Here is a 22,040-nt window from a genome sequence, read left to right on the forward strand (position 1 = left end):
GTCTCATTTCTTGCGGTTCTGAAGCTTTGTAATATCTGCCTTCACGCTTTCTACTCTTCTTGTTATCTTCCTTTTTCTTTTCTTCTGAACCTGCAATTACAGCTTTCTCTATGCTCTCTGAGCTGGAGCACAAGAGCAAAGTGCAAAACTGTGTTCACTTTAGTTGATCGGAGAAGAGATGAAATCCGTTTTAAACCATTTTAGCCATCCATTATACCATTTCTGCCTTTTCTTTCTTTTATCTCTGTAACATGCAAAAGAAATATCTACTCATTTCTCAGAGGAAACATGGAAGGGAAGAACTGTCATATACACAACATTTACAGTGTAAATGTTCATTCTGTAGAGTTAGTTATTTTTTTGTCAAAGCTTTATAACCTCACAGATCTAATACAAGTGACAGTATGCAACAAAAGTGCTATTTTCTAACCCACTGCATTTATTGTCAATATAGTCACAAATATATTTACGTAGCAAAATTTGAAACTGCATTTTCCTGTTTAACAAAAATAGACATGTTATTTCCTAAGGCTTTACATTTGCACACACACAAAATTAGATGAAACGGGTACTTTTACACACTTAAAGTGTAATAATGGTCCCAATCCCAAGTATGCAAAGAAAATAATGTGTGCACATACTCACATACATACTTCATAAAGATAAACAATACATAATACTATACAGTGACATTCAGTTATAAATTACCCTGTATAAATTATTAACTGTTTAAAGATTTGTATGCATATATATACTTGGACAGACAACAGCATTATGAAATAGGACTTGTAACTCAACTAAACAATTGTAACCTTGGACCACAAAACCAGACGCAAGTCACATGGGTCAAAAATATAATCGTTTTTATTTCAAAATCATTATTATATTTTGTAAATGTTTAAATGCTCCATGAAGATATTTTGTAAATGTCCTACTGCAAATATATAAAAACTTTATTTTTGTGAGTGGATGCAGCAAAAACGCAAATAAATTTGGCCAGAAACTTACAAACTTGTTGCTCTTTCAGGATTTTCCATTAAAATTAGTTTTTAATGTAAAAGCTTTCAATTTTCCTATTCAGTCCACAACGTAAGGTAAGCCAGTAGACTATATGCGTTGCTAAGGACTTCATTTGGACTTTTGTCCTATCCTGACAAACATCAATGAAAAGCTTATTGTTTAGCTTACAGATGTATAAATCTCTATTTAAAAATATTGACGACTGGTTTTATGGTCCAGAGTCACAATTAGAAAAAGAAAATGGTCACTTTTTTACTTTCCTGGAGGGGTCACTAAAAGGGGACCAATAATTCAGGACACATATATTACGGCACTTAGGGACTCGCACATAATTTTTTTAGGGATGTCCGATACCACTTTTTCATTTCTGATCCGATTCCGATACCAGAATTCTGAATATTAGCTGATACCGATACCTGCCTGATACTTCTGTAATTAAATGTGTATAGTGCTTTCTGCTACATCTAGTATAATTTTAAATTTAAAATCAATAATTTACTTATTCATAGCTGACGCTTTTATCCAAAGCAGCTTAAAATAGGCTTTATGCCCAGCTGCTCTACTTCCTGATCTTCAGCTAGCTCCTTGTTTCCTGTCTGCCATTATTGGACAAACTGATTAATCCATGTGTGCCTGACCTCAGTAGTCACAAACAAACTGATTAATCCAGGTGTGCCTGACCTCAGTAGTCACAACAACAATAATCAGACACACCTGGATTAATCAGTTTGTCCAATAATGGCAGACAGGAAACAAGGAGCTGGCTGAAGTTCAGGAAGTAGTGCAGCTGGGCATAAAGCCAATTGCTATATATGTCAGAGGTCGCAGGCCTCTGGAGCAACTAGGGGTAAAGTGTCTTGCTCACAGTGGATTCGAACCCAGGTCTCTCACACCAAAAGCGTGTGCCTTATCCAGTGTGCCATCACCCCCCATCAATTTATAATGATTTACAAGTTATTAGTATTAATCATGGCAGTGTTTAAGAGAACATATAATAGGTACGTTTGATCAATTAAGTATGCTAAATATTTTTTCCTTATTGGCTTAAACTGTCATAGTAAAAAAGCTTTAGTGTGCAGATGGTTATTTTGGGAATTATGCGCTTGATCTGACTTTTTATGCACATTCCGGGTGCAGAATTGATGCACCTAAGTCATATACGTGCTACGTTTAATTGAAGCCTCCTCTCATGGGAATCCTCGCTCAGCAATGGGCATTTCATAACTGGTAAAACACAAAGGGAATAGATGCATCATGTGCTCAGCACATAGTAAATTGCATCCATCCAGCGGCTTACTGAGACTTCATAAAATCAGATCTTTAAAATAGCCTACAGTTGTCATGTGTTTGTTTGTGAGAATGACCGTCTGCCTGCTTCACCAGTGAATTATCTCAGTTTGCGAGTAAGTTACTTACTTACTTGCTCCTTCACATGAAGCTACAGAGTGTATTTAAAGACTTTGAATATAGTGCATGAAACGCTTATGGTGCTTTTATAATACTATGTCCTTTTAATAGCTTGTCAGTAAAAACCACAGCTAACGCATAGTATCGGAATCAGTCATGTTGTCGGTCCTTGATCCGATATCTGATCCAGCAAAACAGCCTGGATCCGCCCCCATACCCATCCAGAATATCGAATCAGGACATCCCTAATTTTTTTATTATCTAGGGCAAGAAATAAATGGAGCTTTTTACTCTCAATAAAAACTAATCTTAATTGTTTATAGTTGTTGTTTAAAATCTTCCCTATTGGTTTATACAACACAATTCCCAGCTGAAACATGCTTGCAGATGTGTTCGTGATTATAGAAAACAGCTTAAAAATGTAATCTAAGGAGGTTTGTTTTACAATAAAACAAATTAAAGGCACTGTAAGAACAATTCTGCCCATTTGCTTTTGGGCTTAACAACTAAACCCTGAAGATACAAAACATGCTACAGAAAATCAAAGCTACATGCCGTTGAGCTCCACAAAACATCATCTAAAACATCTGTAGTTCTCTGAAACAAGTACAATTAGAGGCAAACTTATATTTTCTCACATATTACGATGTGATATCATTTAAGGTAAAGCATATATTGTTGTCAGTCATTTCTCCATAGATTAATACCACAGTACTCACCTACTTGTATTTCTAAAAAGCACTTATAACTTTACACCATAACATAAGTTGCAAGTCAGTACAATAAAAATAGGCCTTACTTAATCTCTTTTAATGATGCTAACTAGCAGCTCTAACATTGCAGCTTTACAGTAGTTTGACAGAGTGAAAAGAAAAGGAAAGAAGGACAGAGTGAAAAAGAATGAAAGATGGACAGAGCAAAAAAGAATGAAAGAAGGACAGAGATAAAAGAAATGAAAGACGGACAATAGCAAAAAATAATGAAAGACGCACAAAGCGAAAAAGAATGAAAGACGGACAAAGCGAAAAAGAATGAAAAACTGACATAGCGACAAATAATAAAAGAAGGACAGCGCGAAAAAGAATGAAAGACGGACAAATTGAAAAAGAAAGAAATAGAATTATGTTGCTACTAAAATCTCCTTTGCTACAGTTAAAATCTTGATTTATTTTTAAGTTTAGAAATGCAGAGCCTGGCACCCCGCTGGCTCAGTTGCCCTCATTGTTCTCTCTCTTCACACAGTAAGAGCTCTACCTTTGTGATTGTTCATCTCTATAGCAACAGCAGGTCTTCAGTCGGTAGGTCTGGTTTCACCTTCCTCATCTTTTATAATTTCCTTGGACCATCTAATTTTCCTGATCTCGTCAGTCTTTCCAATCTTTCCATTTTCGTGCTGATGCCCAGAGGCATTGAGGGAACTGCGCTGCATGAGCCGATTGACAATGTCACTGCAGGTCTGACGGTACTGGTGTCGCAGAAGAGAGTAGACGAACGGGTCGCATGCAGCTTTGCTGTATGCCAGACTCTTACTCAGCACACCCCAATATGGATTAAATGGCTCAGTCACAAATAGCTCCACAATCCTAAGGGAAACACAGACACAAAATATCATGAGCAAGACATGACAATTAGACCTCATGATTTATCATCAAAGTGAGGCTATATCTTTGGCATATACTTTGTTAATACTAGTGTTGTAGTCAAGACTACCTAAACCGAGACCAAGTCATAACCAAGACAGGCCAAGACCGAGACAAGAACAAGATTTTAAAGGGTCGAGACCAAGTCAAGACCGAGACCAATTCAAGACCAAGACCAGTGCAAGTCACTACATTAAAACACTTATGATAATATGTGGAATATGCACATGATTAGTCACTTCTTCAGCGCAATTGACTTTGTCAGTGACGCATGTATCATTCGTATTTTGCACCGGCGCACAGCGGGTTTTTCCCTCCACAGACGCACGTCGGCAAACTAGGGAATGAACTTGCGCTCCCTGGGCTGTTCAGCGCAAAAAAAGAGGCGTGTTCCCGCGCAAACCATCCCTGATGCTATTTTGCAGTTTCAAAAAAACAATTGCGCCACTGACCAGAAAAAAAAGTTTAAAGTCAGTGGCGCGTTGTGCGTTGTTCATTATGCTATTTTAAGGCCGCATGCTTGACCATAATGTATAGCGTGCACAACGCGCACACACTTTGCTTATCTAATGTACACAGTTGCAACAGTTATTTTTGCAAATCATAAATTGTTACACTAAAAAATAATACACGAGATAAGGGGAATCATAGTGGTGAGCATTGTGGTGATAGTTTTTATTTATTGTGTGGCTGCGTTAAAAAATTCTCATGCAAATAACGATTAAAATATTTTCATAAGTTTGTTGTGTGGCTGTATTACGTTTATTTTATGTAAATAATAATTAAAATGTTTTCATAAGAAACCTTAATGTATATAAACTTGATTTTTAAGTGTACTTTGGGGTTGGACCTTGCTTGCGTTTCTTGGGTCCGATTTCAAAGCCCCCAAACCCTTTCAGCGGTGAGGGTGGACGCAGCGATGTCCTCTGCTGGCGTCAGGTCATGTGTAGAGGCAGATCCACCTCCCGTTACACGGCTGCCCGATTTAAGCTGGCAAGCTTGGGATTCCCCGTCTCCTGACATCATTGTAGCGCTTGGTGCAACGATGGGGATGCCAGCTGATGAGACTGTGGCTATTTCCTCTCACGCCTGTTTAACCTACCCTGATTTGGGCGGGTTTCTCCTAACCCCATTCAAAACAACTTCTCTGTCTTTGACTGCTCTTACAAAAACGTGGGTCTCCTCGGCTGTAAACCGCTCCTGGCGTGCGCCTGGTAAATCCGTCATAATAATAGCAACCCGCCATGGAACTTGCGCCCTTGCGTTTAAAGGGAATGTTGGATAGCGTTCTGATTGGTTTATTTGACGTTACGCCCAAACTACACCTTTGAATAATGAACCTACTTCAGACCAACCCCTTATTGATTTGCGCCCGGCGCAAGAGTTATTTCTCACGCCGGGAAAATAGCAACAGTGCCCAAGATCCGCCCACAAACTCACTTGCGCGTTGCGCTTCGCACTTGCGTTTCAGATCAATAAAATAGGGCCCCTTGTGTGTGTGCGTGCGTGCGTGCGTGTGTTTGTGTGTGTATGTATGCCATCAGAGAAGTTGATAAAATAATCAAAGGCTATTGCAGATATGTGGGAATTTATCTTTGTCTATAAGCAAATAAAAGTCAACAAACACTAAAGAGCTAAAATCAACTTAACCATCAGTTGTGGTCTCGACCGGTCTTGAGTCCTTTTTGTCTGAGACAGAGACAAGACCGAGTAAAAAAGCCGTCGATTCCAAGATGAGACCAAGACCTTTAAAAAGTGGTCTTGAGAACTACAACACTAGTTTATACATTAATGCATTATATGTAGATAGATAATATATATACATTAAATGTTTGTACATTAAGAATGCTGGGTTGTTTTAGCCAATAGTTGGGTAAAATATGGATAAATCCGTCTGCTGATTTAAGTAACCATGAACATGTCTGTATTTGACATAACCGAGAAATTAAACAACCCAGCGTAGGTTAATTTAAACGGTCGGGACTGTCCATATTGTGGGTAGAAACCTCCAGCATGTTTAGATAATATTTGTATTTCTAAGATCATTGCAATTACATTCTAATAAAATGTTCAAAATATATAGTGGCTATTCACAGTCACACTGTGGGCCAGATTTACTAACAGCTAACGGCAGCGCAAACCATCATTTTGGCATTAAATAACGACTTTCGGGATTTAGGTGTGGAAAGGTGGAAAGGTGTGGTTATTTTTAGGACTGACCTAATTGCATATGCATTTCTACAAGTTTCCCTTTTAAATGTAAATTTTTTGGGAGGAGATTATTTAAATGATTCACACAACTCGATTTACTAATGTTTGCGCATGTGAAAAAGGCAGAGGATTGTTTTAATATATACCAGTTTATTTGGAATGCCAGAGGAACATATTATTAAAAAATATTGTTTGCTAAGCCATGCAATTTTTTATTTGCTGAAGTAAATAAGAGGAGTCACTAGAAGTCACACAATACCAGATGTTTCAAAACTTCTTGTTAACCTTCATTTTTTTGTCTTCCAGTTCTTTTCAGTGTACTATACTGTAGCTTTGTTAGCTGGGTTTCAACACCTTGAATTTTCCGCTGCGATGTTCATGGTGCTGAATTCAGCTCTTATGCTCCGTTTACACCAGACGCGGTAGAGGCGGCAAGCGCAGGTGATTTCAATGTTAAGTCAATATGAAGACGCGTTGAAGCGTGCCTGAAGGTCCCGCGGCGCGGATAATGTGTGTAGCACGGCGAGGTAGAGTAATTTCTGCCTCATTCACGCGAATGACGCAAATTGAGCACCGTGGCCGATTCGTGCGTTACACGCGAATGGTTCTTTTTGTGCATTTTGCGTTTGACGCAAATTTCTAGCTGACGCCCGAGTTGAAAAATTTGAACTGGCGGATTTTCGCGCCGTGTTAACCAATCAGGAACCTGCGTGCTGCTGTGGCGGCAGCCCTGCCCAGAGTCACTCATTCAGCATGAAGGCTTGATATTGTCCGTGAGCAGTTACCCGGAGCTATACGACACAAGTTCTTAGAGACAGGAATAAAAAGGACCTCGCATGGAAGAGTGTCAGTGAGGACATTGGGCCACCTGGTAAATTGTAAATACACATTTAACTTTTGAGTCACGTTATGTTTATTGACCCGCGCCGTTTATTTTCCCCCTATAGTAAGGTGACTAACCGGTAACTCTCTCAATAAATGCACAATCACAAACAGCAATGCACAAACAGACAACCGCATAGCATTTGCCCCTCCTTCAAGAAGCGAATTTTGCGTCAAATGCTTGCTTTTTCAGTGCGTCTACTTCACTCTAGATGCGCAAAAGCATTCAAACTGTTCAAGCGGCAATTAATATTACATTTTTAGTAAATAAACAGCAGATATTACCACTCCCATCTGCGCCTTTTTGGAATTGTGCTCTCACACTAATTTGCCCAGTTTAATAAGTCTGGCCCTAAATTTAAATAGCGATAGATGCTATTTACACTAAGGAAAAATATAGAGAGATTTTTGCTGAATTCAGCTCTTATGCTGCGTTTACACCAGACGCGGTAGAGGCGAAAAAGCGCAGGTGATTTCAATGTTAGGCAATATGAAGACGCGCCTGAAGAATTCAGATATTTTTTGTCACACAAAGTGATAATATCAGCATTTTCTTAGTGATTTGCAATTTACAGTATGTGTAAATAAGTTTTATTTAATAAATAAAATGATACAATTTGCAATAAGTGTAAATATTCATTAGTTGCTATCTATATTGTCAGATATTATTTGCACCTGGAGTATTTTTGTAGATTAACTGTAAAAAAAAATCTGTAGAAATTGCAGCTGGGTTGCCGGTAATTTACCGTAGATTTAAATTTATGTTATTTACTGGCAAAATTTTGTTCAAAGTTGAATGAACATTAAACATTTACAAGTCTTTAAAGAGTAAAACTAAAAAAACAGCATCAAGCTAAATGTTCTGGGAAACAAAATCTGAAGCAAAAAACAGAAAAAGGTTGATGATGATTTCTGGTTCCCAGAATGCTTTGCATGAGACTGTTATTGTGTAGTTTTATTTTGTAAAGATAAAGACTTGTTAATATTTAAAATTTATTTAACTTTGAACAAACTCTTGCCAGTAAATAACATAAATTTAAATCTACGGTAAATTACCGGCAACCCAGCTGCAATAACATTGTAATTTCTACGGATTTTCTTTACAGTGTAGGATGCAATAATAAGTAACATAGACTGTATATTATTATATTTATTGAAATCATTAAATGGATGCTGCAATATTTGGAAAAAAATTCTCCCTACTCCGACCGCTAGGGTTGGGTACCGTTCACACCCTGCGGTACCTTTTTCGGTACTTTACTCTGACTTAAGTGACTTTCAGTGGACATAATAAGCCCAAACCTCTCATTTTCAACATTTTGTTATTTATTTCGAAATGTTCAATAATACACACAATCTTTACTAAAAAAAAAAAATCCCTACAACATCCAGGGCATATGTCTTACATATATAAATAAAATAAATAAATAAATTAAAGATATAAGTAGGACAAATGATCAATGAACATAAACGTGATAAAAGCAACATATAAGTATACTTAAGTTTTATGTAGAAAACAATACTAGCAGCTTTTTTTAAAAAAATAAGCATGTCAACTTTCTCAGGTTAAAGCCGTGCCCGCTCCATGCTCACTGTGTCCCCTGCTGTAGAGAACACTCACTCTGAGGATGTAAAAGAGGACTGGACACAGATACTTTTTGCCAAGCTGGCCAGCATTGGCATTTGGTCCGCACGGACTGCCTTCTCTCCGCCTATTTATGTAAGCCGTGGTACTGAGCACAAAGTTTTACGTCTTTTCTGACTTACATACAGTGTACAGAGCTGCCTTTAGGCTTTCATTGATAAAACTCCGCGTAGTTTCATTTTGCGAGCGCATGAAAGTTGCGTGATCTTATTTCATTAATTGCGCTGAAAATCAGAACTCCAACATATTCATGTACAAAACACTGTGCAGCATGTTTATGTACAACACAAGTAGCGCCATAATATTAGTTAGCGTCCATTCAACCCGTCATTACTTCAGCTCGTGTTAAAACGAAAGCAAAGGGACTTCCCCGCAGTCTCCACGGACCACCACTCAAAGTAATCAGGACAGAAGCGGTCGAAAGTGGACAAAAGAGACAGACTGGTGTTGATAAATACCGGGTGTAAAAAAAATGTGTCTCTCTCGTCCACTTGTGATCTGATCGACGAAAAATTATCTTAATAAGCACCCATGTGCTTTTAAATACAGATTGTGTAAGTGCTTCCTCAGGTTGGATGTACCACTGCCTGGCTTGCACTTACTGTTACAAATATTGCAGGTAGCATTGTCTGCATCATCCTTTGTGAAATGTAACCACACGTTAGATTGCTTTCTGTTATCCATTGAGCAAGTTGCAAAGGGGTGTCACTTTCCACACAGTCTCTCTCGCACGAGCACACGCTTTCGCTACGTACCAGACTCACGCTGCGCGCTGACGTGTTCTCTCAGGTACCGAAATTGAGCACCGATTGATTTTATGTGAATCGATACTCGGTAGTGCCTATAAAAGTACAGAGTTCAGTGCCCATCCCTACCGACCGCTAACCACAGCGAATAAATACTTTTATTTTCAATAAACAGTTGTTAGGCACTTTATTTTCACTTTTCAAACATTTTCTTTAGGGATGCACTGATTGCAATTTTCTTGACCGATTCCGATTTTTCTGTAAGTGTGGACTGCCGATACCGATTCAGATTTTCTTACCAAGCATTTACATATAGAGCATATAGGCTACAAACAAAACCAGTACTTTCAGAACACACCAGCAGATAGATTTTGAGGACCAAGACTGCAGCATTTTTGTAACAGTTTTCTGACAAGGTAATTGACTGCACACTGCAGTTTTAAAGGAAAAAGTGTGTGCATGCGTTTATCATGGGGACACACAGAGCTACATCCGCTCCACTGTTTAATGGACAGCCATCACAGCCTCTTAATAACAGCGTTCTCTGCTTTTCTTTCAACCACCGGATAAAAGCCAGGCTTAAAAAGTGGTTGTTAAATTTGGCTATGTTCGGCTTCATGCGTCACCACAAGAACCATTAAAGTATGTGATGTGAGAAATCATACAAATGAATCTGCTTTTGAACCACTCTTACAGCACTTTCTTGCGGTGCCCCATGCAGTCGAATGCACCCATTTATGTGAGCGGTGTTGGTGATTTTGACATAGCACTGTCAAATATTGGAGAAACTACGCCACATTTTTAAGATGTTTTAAATAACCATAGCAATAGCATGAAGCTGCAGGATCTCTTAATCCTAAATTAAATTAAATCCTAATTTCTAATTCGAAGTGAATGACTTTAGGACTTCAGTCTCCTCAAAAAAGCTTAAGATGTGTTTCGTGTAGGGCTGGGCGATTCGTCCCCATAAAAAAATCTGAGATTTTTTTATAAAAAACTCGATTTACGATTCGAATCGATTTTTTTTCCCCGACCCCATTTAAAACAAAATAATTGCAAACTGTATATATTTTTAAAATATATATTTATTATATTTAATTAAAATGCATCAACAAAAAATTGGGAAGGAATGAAGATTGGCGAATGCAAAATGTATGTCAGTGTTTCCCACAGATCTGAAATTTACTTGTGGTGGTAGCTGGTGAAAAGGGCAATCATTATAATCCACCGACAAAAAATGGTCTACTATACATGTGACACAGAACTAATAATGTGTGACACAACACAAAACTTTGATTTATTGAACATTAATATTAATTTCACATTATAGTTCTTTAATCTAACCACCCCAAACTTTCTTTGTCATGAACAAAGCTGACACTGTTTGTCAAAGCACCACGAAAACACTTTCTGTTTTTGCACTGGTATATGAAGCAATTTGACGACCCCTTTTATCAAACTCAACATATACAATACTATGTACAGTATATTAAAAGACAGTGCAGGTCTATAGATTATAAATGTGACTGATGTTATAATAGTAATAATTTCTAGAGATAGGCACTTTTACTGCTTCTGCTTTCTATTTCTCTTTTGCCGATTAAAAAAGCTTAATCCACTCATTATTTCAGATTTAAAAGTTTACTTGCTGTCCTGATGACAGACTTTACATTACAGCTTAGCGTTTTTTTATATCCTGAGTCAGCTTTAGCTTTGCTCGTTCAGTGCAATGGGCTTGACATTAGCACTGCTTTTTGCTACAATCTCTGTGCAAACTTTTTTAGATTTTAGAAAAGATATGGTCTATTAATAGTATAGATTAGATTATAAAAAAATGGATTAAAGAAAATGCAGCGCGTGGGCGCAACAAGAGCCAGTTGTCATCACCATAGAAACCGGAGGCACGCTGAAACTTCACTCGAGCTTTAGGTAGCGCTCACGGCAGTTCTCCGGTCGAATCGGGTTTTACACACAATATTAATCATACTTGGGACTCAAAGTAATAAACTAGGACCGACCCGGACCAGACTGACCATTTCTAATATAAACCCGGAACCGTACGGGTCCTCTCAGGGAAGAAAGACCTCTAATGGTAAAACTCTGCTCAAGTTCAGAAACATAAAGGATACAATGTGACACTGAGCTTGCTTCGCGTCGCTCGCACCCAATTCATTGAGAAACGAAGAGCACGTGAACGGACACTCAACGGGAGAGACACAACGTGCTTGGACGCAAAATGAAGCCAACTTGGATGCTATAAACACATATGCACATAAGCATATGCGACCATTTTGGTCGCAGTGTAGTTCCCTGGCTGCTCAGTTACCTCAGTATGTGCTGCAGTTGATCCAGTTTGCCGCGCTGGATGATGAGTTTATGATGCGCTGGATAATGAGTTTATGACGCGTGCATCTTCACGGGCTCTCTCAACAAAACACGGGTCATCCAGTCGAGTTCAGAAAATACGGAAATTCGTAAAGTGATTTTTTTTCCTGGGCGGGTCCATTTTACCTGGGCGGAATGCCCAGTAGAGCCTATGTTTGGGAAACACTGTATGTACTGCTCTATACTGCAGAGGGGGAGAAAAAAATCTAAAAAATCGATTTTTTTAAAATATGAATCGATTTGACCTGCCAACTCGATTTTAAAATCAAATCGATTTTTTCCCAGCCCTAGTTTCGTGCCATGAGAGGTCACACTAAATACTGACTAATTTCTTAGAAAGATGCCTGAAGCTTGCTTGTGCTTGCTCTTGGTTTATTCAATGGCTACACAGCAGATTCACCAGTGTTAAATGTACACTCCTGGTGTATATATGGGTACCACCAGTCCTCCTAAATATTAAATATAATACAAGCATGTTTGCATAGGGGCTTATTCTCAGTTTGGCTTACCTGGTGATCACGTACGGAGTGAAGCAGATGACGAAGGTTCCGATAAAGGTGCTGATTTTGCGAGTGGCTCTCTGTCTCCTTCTTTTTTGTTCTTCTAGACAGCGCTGGCGAACACTGGACAGAAATCATGTAAAAGTTAATAAGACATGCTTACTGCATCTATGACAGACTTTTTCAATATTTACATGTTTAGACATTCAAATAACAACATGTGTTCCGATGTTTGATCAAGCTGTTCAGTGAATCATTCAATAAAGCAGAAATTGATTTGAAATGTCAGATTAACTGTAACATCTGTGGTGGATTATTTACAAAATGCTTGTTTGTCTTCGCATGATCTCTCTATCGGCATGAGTGTAGTACACTGTACAAAGTAAATGTTGTATCTACCTTAACAAATTGCTACATTTGGTAACACTTAAAACAATTAAGTGTTGTCAACTTACATTTTCACTAAAGTGAGTTAAGGTGAAAAGACTTTAAACAATTACTTAAAGGTTTAGTTTACCCAAAAATGAAAATTATTTCATTAATGACCCTAATGTCGTTCCAAACCCAGATTCACATCAGACCCGGAAAAGAAGGCAATGCTGAATAAAGTCGTAATTTTTGTTATTTTTGGACCGAAATGTATTTTGCTTCAACATATTCTAACTGACCCACTGATGTCACATGGACTACTTCGAAGATGTTTCTATAAGCTATCTGGACATGGGCAGTTTACCGTACATACATTTCAATCGAGGGTCAGAAAAGTTCTCAGACTAAATCTAAAACATCTTAAACTGTGTTACAAAGATTTTTACGGGTTTGGAACGACATGAGGGTGAGTCAGTAAAGGACAAGTTTGGTATTTTACACTTAAAGCCCTGTTTTTAGATTGTTTATGATGAAATAGAACTGTTTTGACTGAAATTTGGACATATGATGCTGGCCCGAGAATTTTCAGTTTCTGTTGTATCAACCCCCACCTCTACAATGGCTGCATAGGTGCACTGGAACAATCCTTCCTAAAATGCATTAAACTTTTGTTTACAAAGACGTGAAACTCATTGATTGGTCGGGGTGTTCACTGATATGCTCACACAAAAATCGCTGCAAAAGATGCTTTCCAACAGGTTTTATCGTAGTTTTTGTCCAACTCCTTTGACTTGTATTAGATGTGCTGTGAGGTACGGTTTTTCTCCACCGCCGGAAACGGAAATGGAGTTGTTTGTATTCTTGCAATTGGCAAAGGTGGATTATCGCCACCAACTGGGCTGGAGCTCTCACTGGAGGAATATACGGGAGTGAGGCATTTGGAAAAATACATGTAGGTCCACAAGTTTACAACGAATGGTAAAACACCTGTTGGAAAGCATCTTTTGCAGCGATTTTGTGTGAGCATATCAGTGAACACCCCTGACCACTCAGTGAGTTTCACGTCTTTGTAAACAAAAGTTTAATGCATTTTAGGAAGGATTGTGCCAGTGCACCTAGCCATTGCAGAGGTGGTTGATACAACAGAAACCGAAAATTCTCGGGACAGCATCATATGTCCAAATTTCAGTCAAAACAGTTTCATTTCATCGTAAACAGTCTGAAAACATGGCTTTAAGTGTAAAATACCGAACTTGTCCTTTAATGACCTAATTTTTATTTTTGGATGAACTAACCCTTTAAAATGTTAACACCTAAAACGATTAAGGGATGTCCCAATCAGTTTTTTTGCCCTCGAGTCAGAGTAATTTGATTTTGAGTATCTACGGATACAGAGTACAGATCCGATACTTCTATAATACATAAAAAAAGAATAAAGAAGGGCGAAAAAAAAACAGATCCACGCGTTGCTGTTTCTGTGTGGAGTCAAAAGGGTCTAACTCTGTGCCATTGCATAACTTTAGATGTGTTATAAATAATGAGAATATATATAGTATATACATATGTATCCCAAGTCCTGATTAACGGCCGATTCTGATCGAGTCTGAAGCCACGTGATCGGGCCCGATTTCCGATCACATGATCAGATCAAGAGATCACTACAATTAAGCTTTAGTTTTTCACTTAAAACATGTGTTTTAGGTGTTACAAATTTTTTAAGTTAATCCAAATTTCACGTTCAGTGTACAGCTCTTTCTGGACCCCACATGTGCTTATTACATGTAATGTATAGGACTGGCAATTTGTACATTTATTAAACTTAGTTATTCTGATTGCCATGTTGCCATTGATGGTCATTCAGATCACTTTACAATAACAACTTGTAAATAACACTGACAAGCACACATAAAAAAACAATAGCTGGTTAACTATAGGTTAACTATCGACCAGATACTGCATAGTCCAGCTGAGTAACCCACTTGTAGCCAAAATAAACTTGAATTCAGTTACATGTTGTTTTGCCTATACCTTACATGATGGGGTATCATACATATTGCAAGTAGTCAACATTGATTACAAGGTGTTTGGTAGAAGTTTCTGTATTTAATTTATTTTTGGGCTAGGTTAAATGTCAAAATTTCTCTTTATTTTTTTTTTTTGGAAACAATTGTTCACACAGCAGAACATAATGTGCCCCATCACCTTATTAATCATCTGATTTTTAAAGAGGTAATGTTATTAACATTTCTGTTTATCTCTTAATTCCTGATTGCCTTATTATCAGCTTTGATTTACAATGTATTTTAATTTCTTGACTGATGAGTTGATTTAACTATAAAGTTAAATTAGCTTAAAGTATTTCAATTTGTAAGTTTCACTGTAAAAAAAATTCCGTAGAAATTACAATGTTATTGCAGCTGGGTTGCCGGTAATTTACCGTAGATTTACATTTATGTTATTTACTGGCAAGAGTTTGTTCAATGTTAAATACATTTTAAATATTAACAAGTCTTTATCTTTACAGAATAAAACTATACAATTACAGGCTCATGCAAAGCATTCTGGGAACCAGAAATCATCATCAACCTTTTTCTGTTTTTTGCTTCAGATTTTGTTTCCCAGAATGTTTTGCTTGATGCAGTTTTTTTTGTTTTACTCTGTAAAGACCAAGACTTGTTAATGTTTAATGTTCATTTAACTTTGAACAAACTCTTGCCAGTAAATAACATAAATGTAAATCTATGGTAAATTACCAGCAACCCAGCTGCAATTTCTACAGAATTGTTTTTACAGTGTACAACAACTTATCACTAGTCAAGATAAAAATAGTAAGTTGAAATGACTTGTTAATCCAAGTTCATTATACTTAAAATGTAAGTCAATGAAAAAGTTTTATAGTGTACAGTGATGTAGCGAAGTGTACCAAAATTGTGGTGCTGAAACTCATTGACTCTAGACTAGAGCAGTGTTTCTCAACCAGTGTGCCTGTGGCATCAAGATGACCTAACATTACTTAAAATATAACAACACAAGCCTTTAAATAAGCTATAACAACAACTAGTCAAGATATTTAATCGTTTTTAGTTATTTTATAACTAAAATACATCTCTTTAGAAAATACATCTCTTTAGTCAAGCTCTATTCTGAAATTGTGAGCCTCCAGAAATTGTTGTGGACAGAGGGGGAATCTTAACACTTACTTAAATTAAACTGTTTATAAAGTAACACTGAGTACATCACTTCGTATTCTTACCTAGGATGGATGTCCACTAGTAGCACGAGGGTTTGCATGGTGATCACGTCTATGCGCTTGCAGTGAAAGCGCGCCACTTTAAGCACTTTCAGATACGTGACGCAGAGCACCACCGAAACCAGCAGGAACGTGAGCGTGTGCAGTGCCAGCGTGTAAACCGCAAACTGCGTTTTTGCGTTGATCGCACTGTTATTACAAAGTGTGCAGGACGCGTACAGCTGATGGTATCCCACCCAGGACAGGCACGCCGCTACCACGGAGAAGGACAACGAGTGGACCCACGTGTAAGCCAGACCGATCACGGCGTCCCGGTGACGGATTTTAGAGTGATAACTCAGAGGAAACACTACGGCGACCCAACGGTCGATGCTCAGCGCTGCCATACTCAGCATGGAGTTGGTGGTCAGGAAAGTGTCTAAAAACCCGACCACCTCACAGAACACATGCCCACCAGGATGCGTGTTACTCAGTACCCCAAAAAGAGTCAGTGGCATGCTGGAGGCGGACAGAAGCAGGTTGCAGAAAGTCAGGTTGAGTATAAACAACCCTGGCACCTGCTTCCTGATGTTTGGATTGTAAAGGAAGCAAATCAGCACCACCACGTTGGACAGCAACGACACTACGATGATCGCCGCGAGCAGGAGGGAAAGCGTGAGCTCCGCTATGTGCATGATGTTCCCCGCTCTATATCCAGCAACTTTGAACCGTAACTCCTGCACTGTTCATGACGGTGAACAACGTTTTATCACTATAGCTCGTGCGTGGCGGAGCCCCCAGGACGTGATATTCTCCGGTGCGCGGGGGTCCGTGGTCGACGCACAACTCTCCATGACCCCAGTTTAGTGGTGGTATATCCATTAAGTTGGACAAACACTGTGGATCTGAAAATGTGGACGAACCTAGTTAACAACGTGGACAGTTATTCCGCTTTCATTCGCAAAAGCAAAAAAGCCGCGCGCAATTGCGCAGTGCGCTCCGAACGCCACTGTTCGCGCGCCCGCGCTTCTATGCAGAATTCGCCCTTGAAACAGCTTTATATGTCAACATGTAACCCCCCCACCTCACTCACGAAATGCTGACACGTGACTGGCGTCAAATGAATCGTCAGGGGGCCTCTTTTGAGATGACTAAATTTAGAAATTGTTTATATTTGTCGAGGGGAACACTTTAACGTCACCATGAGGTAAAAGCCCCCGGTCTCGTAGTAACATTTTATGATTCACTCGCAATGGAACATCAAACAGCAATATGTTCAGACTCGGGATGTTTTGCTTTATAGAACGGTTTATAAATTTAGAATCAGTCTTTGTGAAGCAATTAAATCTCATTTGGTTGTCTCCATATTTTTATACCATGGTACACTTTTAAACATAAGGTTCAGAAAGATTCTTTGGGCAGTATGAACCCTCTGCATCCACAGAACCTTTATTTGTATATTATTTGTAAAGGTTCTTCAGGTTATAAAAAGATAAGAAAGGAATGGTTCTTTGAAGAATCTTTGACTTTAAAGGTTCTTTCCAAAATGATAATTCTTAAGGGACTCTTTTGGAAATTACAGTATTACTGTCAGCTGTTTGCCAGTAACTTACTGTAGATTTAAATTTATCTTATTTACTGACACCAGTTTGTTCAAAGTTAAATGAACATTAAACATTAACAAGTCTTTATCTTTACAGTAAACTAAAATATCACCCTGATGCAAAGCATTCTGGGAACCAAAATCTGAAGGATAAACAGTAAAAGGTTGATGAGGATTTCTGCTTCCCAGAATGCTTTGCATCAGGGTGTTATTTTATAGTTTTATTCTGTAAAGATAAAGACTTGTTAATGTCTCATCTTCATTTAACTTTGAACAAAAAGTTGCCAGTTAATAACATACATTTAAATCCACAGTAACTTACTGGCAAACAGCTGCATAACTACAGCATTTTTTTTACTGTTGCACAAAAAGTTTTTAGTGCAAAATGGTTAGACAAAAATCCTATAATAAAAATGAGAAATGGTTCTTTTAAAAGCGTTTGACTGAGAAGTTCTTAATAGAACAAAATTGTTCTATAGACGGTTTTGTCAGATGCATGTGGGTAACTGTTTTAAGTATTTTACATGGGCGGCACAGTGGCTGTTGCCTCACAGCAAGAAGGTTTCCGGTTCGAGCCCCGGCTAGGTCAGGTGGCCTTTCTGTATGGAGTTTCTGCATGTTCTCCCTGTGTCAGCTTGGGTTTACTCTGGTTTCCTCCCACAGGCCAAAAACATGCAAGTTAGGCAAATTGGAGATACCAAATTGTCCCTCCCCCAACTTGTCTGAATAAAACTTGTGTTTGGATTACCTGGTTATCGCCATGAATATAGCCTTAGATGCTGGAATGGCGTTAAGAAATAAAGGAAGAAGAAGAAGTCATAATTTGCACATTTCTCAACTTTGTCACGCAACTGGACATGCCCCATCCAGTCGCAAACGGTCACTGTTGCTCATGTCGCCAGAAGACGGCAAGCTTCTATTGAAATCAATAAGATTAAGAAACCAAAACATTTGTTATTTTTGACGAGGTTCAGTTAAGCCACTAGACCAAAAATTACAAATGTTTTGGTTTCTTAAGCTGCATTCAGACTAGCAGTAGCAGAGCGACGCAATCTTATTGATTTCAATAGAAGCTTGGCGTCTTCTGGCGACATGAGCAACAGTGACCGTTTGCGACTGGATGGGGCATGTGACAAAGTTGAGAAATGTTTAACTTTATGCAAATTATGACTTTCGGGAGCGACAACCAATGAGAACGAAGCATTGGAGTTCAAGTCATCTGTCTCTCGTCATTTACTGGAGTGGACAGTAGAGGTCTTATCGGGTCCAAAGAAATGTAACCGACACGAAATGACCCAAATCACTTTATACCCGAACCTGACCTTTTTTTTTTTTTTTTTTTTTAAGAAATACCTGACCCAAGACAAACCAGAGAAAATAAGATTTTTTTAACCGACTGGACTCCAATGTAAACGGCACCAACTTTGTTATCTGAAGACAACACCCAGATAACCGCTAAAATATACGTAACATTTAAAATTTACTGACATGTCTGTCTCAACAAAAATTGATCTACCACCAGCCACACAATGTCACAAGCGCTCTTTTCAAACAGAGAAGAGGTTTGAAAAGGACTTTGACGCACACACGCAAGAGAGTTCAGGTTTTCGGGTCCATCCGGCAAAAACACATTAATTTTAAATTACCCGAGTCCCGATGCCACTAACATTATACTCGACCCGTGTCCGAGGCACACATGAAACTTTACGACCCGAACCCGATCGGGTCTCGGGTCGGACCTCGGGTTTTCGGATCTAAGTGGACCCGTGAAGACCTCTAGTGGACAGTATTCATTTGTTTATACAACCAGATTTAGAAACGCCTTTTTTGAAATTGCTGAGCGACACACAGCGACAAAGTCGCTTATAATGTGAATGTACTTTTAAAGACGAGGGGAGATGGCAAACATGGATCAGTGCTATGTGAAGGGAGGTTTGGTAGTTTTTGACACACTCTAGCTATGATTTGAACTAAGGTTATCTACTTGTTGTTAATTTAGCTTGTTATCAGAAATAAACTACTATAAAAGGACTATAGATATTTTGTGGAAGTTTACCGGAAGTTACGTGTGTTCCACAAAAGCCGTTCGTTTATGTTGTTACTGCTGAAATCGTAAATAGAATCACTGTAAAGAACACTTTTTAGGCCAGGGGTTTTCAAACCCAGAAGGTTACCCAGAAGGGGTCTCCAGATAATTTTAGAGACAAAACACATAGAAAAAACTGTAAAGGTCTAATAATATTAGAATGACTATTTATCTAACACAGTTGAAATGTTTCTTTATGAAAAAAAAACAACATATAATAATGTTTGGGCATCCTTGCCATCATAAAAAACCTGTATTAGGCCACGATATTAAGTTGAACATTTTCAATGCACTTTGCCTCAAACAAGCCAATGCCATGTTTGTTTGTGTGTTCGTTTGTGTGTGTGTGGATTGGTATATGTGGTTTATGTGAAACCAATAGTGTTCAAGAATAGTGAACTGTACAATGTTTTAATGCAATAAACATGGTTTACGGATGGCTTAAAAAACACACTAAATGGTACTTTATTATAAATTAAAGACTGCCAACAGGTTTTTTTATGGTTGTGTGTGTGTATTTGGAGAGCGTGTATACGTGTATGTGTGTAAGATTGTGATAAGTGCAAGCAACCCATCTTCTCCCACACAAAACAACAGCACCTACGTTTCCAACATGTGCTCTGGTTGAGAGATCAATACAGTATCAGACAGGTTGTGAAAGCATGTGTTCATGTTCGTGTTCAAGGCCTTAGTTTGGGTGAGAACATCTTGTCTTCTTTCAGACCAGTTAACACTCTGAAGATGTTCACCAAAAGTAGATTGTTGTAATTAACCACCTTATTTAGAATCAATTATGAATCGCACATCTACACCGTTTCAGTGTTTAACAAAAAATCTTTTGGGGCAGGGTGAAAGTATCTGATTTACTGAGGGGAGCACGTTTTAGCAGTTTCCTTTATACAAAGAGAAATTGATTGAGATGGGTGGATTTGAGGGATCTTGTGGGTTTAAAATCAAGTATTGATTTTGGACTGCTTGGGGAAAAAAAGCTATTCATTGTTCAAGCCAAATTGTCTGCATATATTGTTCTTGTGCGTGTAATTTCTTTTACTAGGTGTATTTTGAGGGTCCACAGTTGACAATGTTAATAGTTTAAATGTGTTTACCTTCATTAATTAGTTAGATTTTATTAAAACTGTTTGCGTTTATTTGAATATGGAAATAAAGATAGGGAGTTTTAGAGAGGAGAGCCAGAAGCAGGCTTGATGTGTTTGGTTGTTGTTTGCCTAGCTGGGGGAAATGTCAGGATGCATTTCATGTCAGTGTGCTCAAGGAAGTTCGTATGAGAAAATGTGACTGTCCACGTGTCTGCTTGTGTGCGTTTGTATGATAATGTAGACGGAGCACTACATTTCTGACAGACATCAGGATGGCATTTGATGTGTTAACCCTTTCAGTTTTTTACAGAGTAGGAATGACTTATCTTGTGGGCACTCCTAATTATAAAGCAACCCTGACATTTTCCTTCACCAAAGGATCATTTTACTTAGACACACAAATGCAAACAAACACCCACCCTCACACGCAACATTTAGCCTAGATCCTCGCATTCGTTTCATTTCTGTTTTACCCCACTGTCTCTGAAAATACAAACTTGTGCCCTGGTTGCACTGCAGCTTGACGAGTTGAACAGTCGTGCCCACACACACTCACCCTCATTAGTGGCTCGCTGGGGCTGCGTAAGGATCGCTGCCGTCCTCCGTTACCACGGAAACGCCCACGCTGTCTGTGCCGTGGGTGTGTGGTGGTCCATCCCATGATCCTTTGTGACAGCATGAAAAATTCTGACCAATCGGTGGAGCATCGGCACACATCTCATTTTTCTACTTGAGTGGGCGACATGGACAGCTTATCTTGATGTGAAACAGAGGCTTTAGTATCTCTCTATATTTTAGGATAATTCAATAAATTTTAAGTCTTTCTAACACTTGTTAGTGTTTTTAGTGCTTTGTGGAAATTTTTCAAGAAAATACAGACTTGAAGTGGGACTAAACCATATTGTGTGTCCATTTAATATCCATTATATTTTGTTTTGTGTCGCAGTTACTCATCATTTAAATCCTCCACATACTGGAATAATGGCCTCTTGGGCTTATGACGAGGATTCTGGTCAAATCAGATGTTGGGCTGATGGTGTCGTACTTCAGCCAGCATTCCCACAGGATGTCATCTCCTATTGGTCCACTGGATTCATGTAACTAAAGGGCACAACAGCTGTAGTTTGGCGAGGGCTAAAGACCCTGATCATTTTCATCTCACTGGGTGGTCTTTCTGAACACAAGCCTGAACACAGCTGTCCTTTGCATCATTAGTTTTT

At 38.6% G+C, this 22,040-nt stretch overlaps 1 protein-coding gene across 1 annotated transcript; it reads right to left on the reverse strand.

Moving 5' to 3' along the window:
- Positions 1 to 735: 735 nt before the first annotated feature.
- Positions 736 to 17,649, reverse strand: gpr26 (G protein-coupled receptor 26). The gene is made up of 3 exons (XM_065245178.2): positions 16,059 to 17,649; positions 12,446 to 12,559; positions 736 to 4,010 (listed from the first exon to the last, which is right to left on the reverse strand). Exons 1-3 carry the CDS (start codon positions 16,727 to 16,729, stop codon positions 3,719 to 3,721), a joined length of 1,077 nt encoding a protein of 358 aa, XP_065101250.2. The 5' UTR covers positions 16,730 to 17,649; the 3' UTR covers positions 736 to 3,718.
- Positions 17,650 to 22,040: the final 4,391 nt, after the last annotated feature.

The sequence above is a fragment of the Paramisgurnus dabryanus genome, chromosome 17 (genome assembly GCF_030506205.2).
Source record: "Paramisgurnus dabryanus chromosome 17, PD_genome_1.1, whole genome shotgun sequence".
Lineage (NCBI taxonomy): Eukaryota > Metazoa > Chordata > Actinopteri > Cypriniformes > Cobitidae > Paramisgurnus > Paramisgurnus dabryanus.

Coding starts and splice junctions, on each gene's coding strand:
- gpr26 (XM_065245178.2), bottom strand. CDS start 16,729: ATGCACATAGCGGAGCTCACGCTTTCCCTCCTGCTCGCGGCGATCATC. Junction 12,560..16,058: donor CTAGTGGACATCCATCCTAG/GTAAGAATACGA, acceptor ATTTCTGTCCAG/TGTTCGCCAGCGCTGTCTAG. Junction 4,011..12,445: donor ACTCCGTACGTGATCACCAG/GTAAGCCAAACT, acceptor TGTTTCCCTTAG/GATTGTGGAGCTATTTGTGA.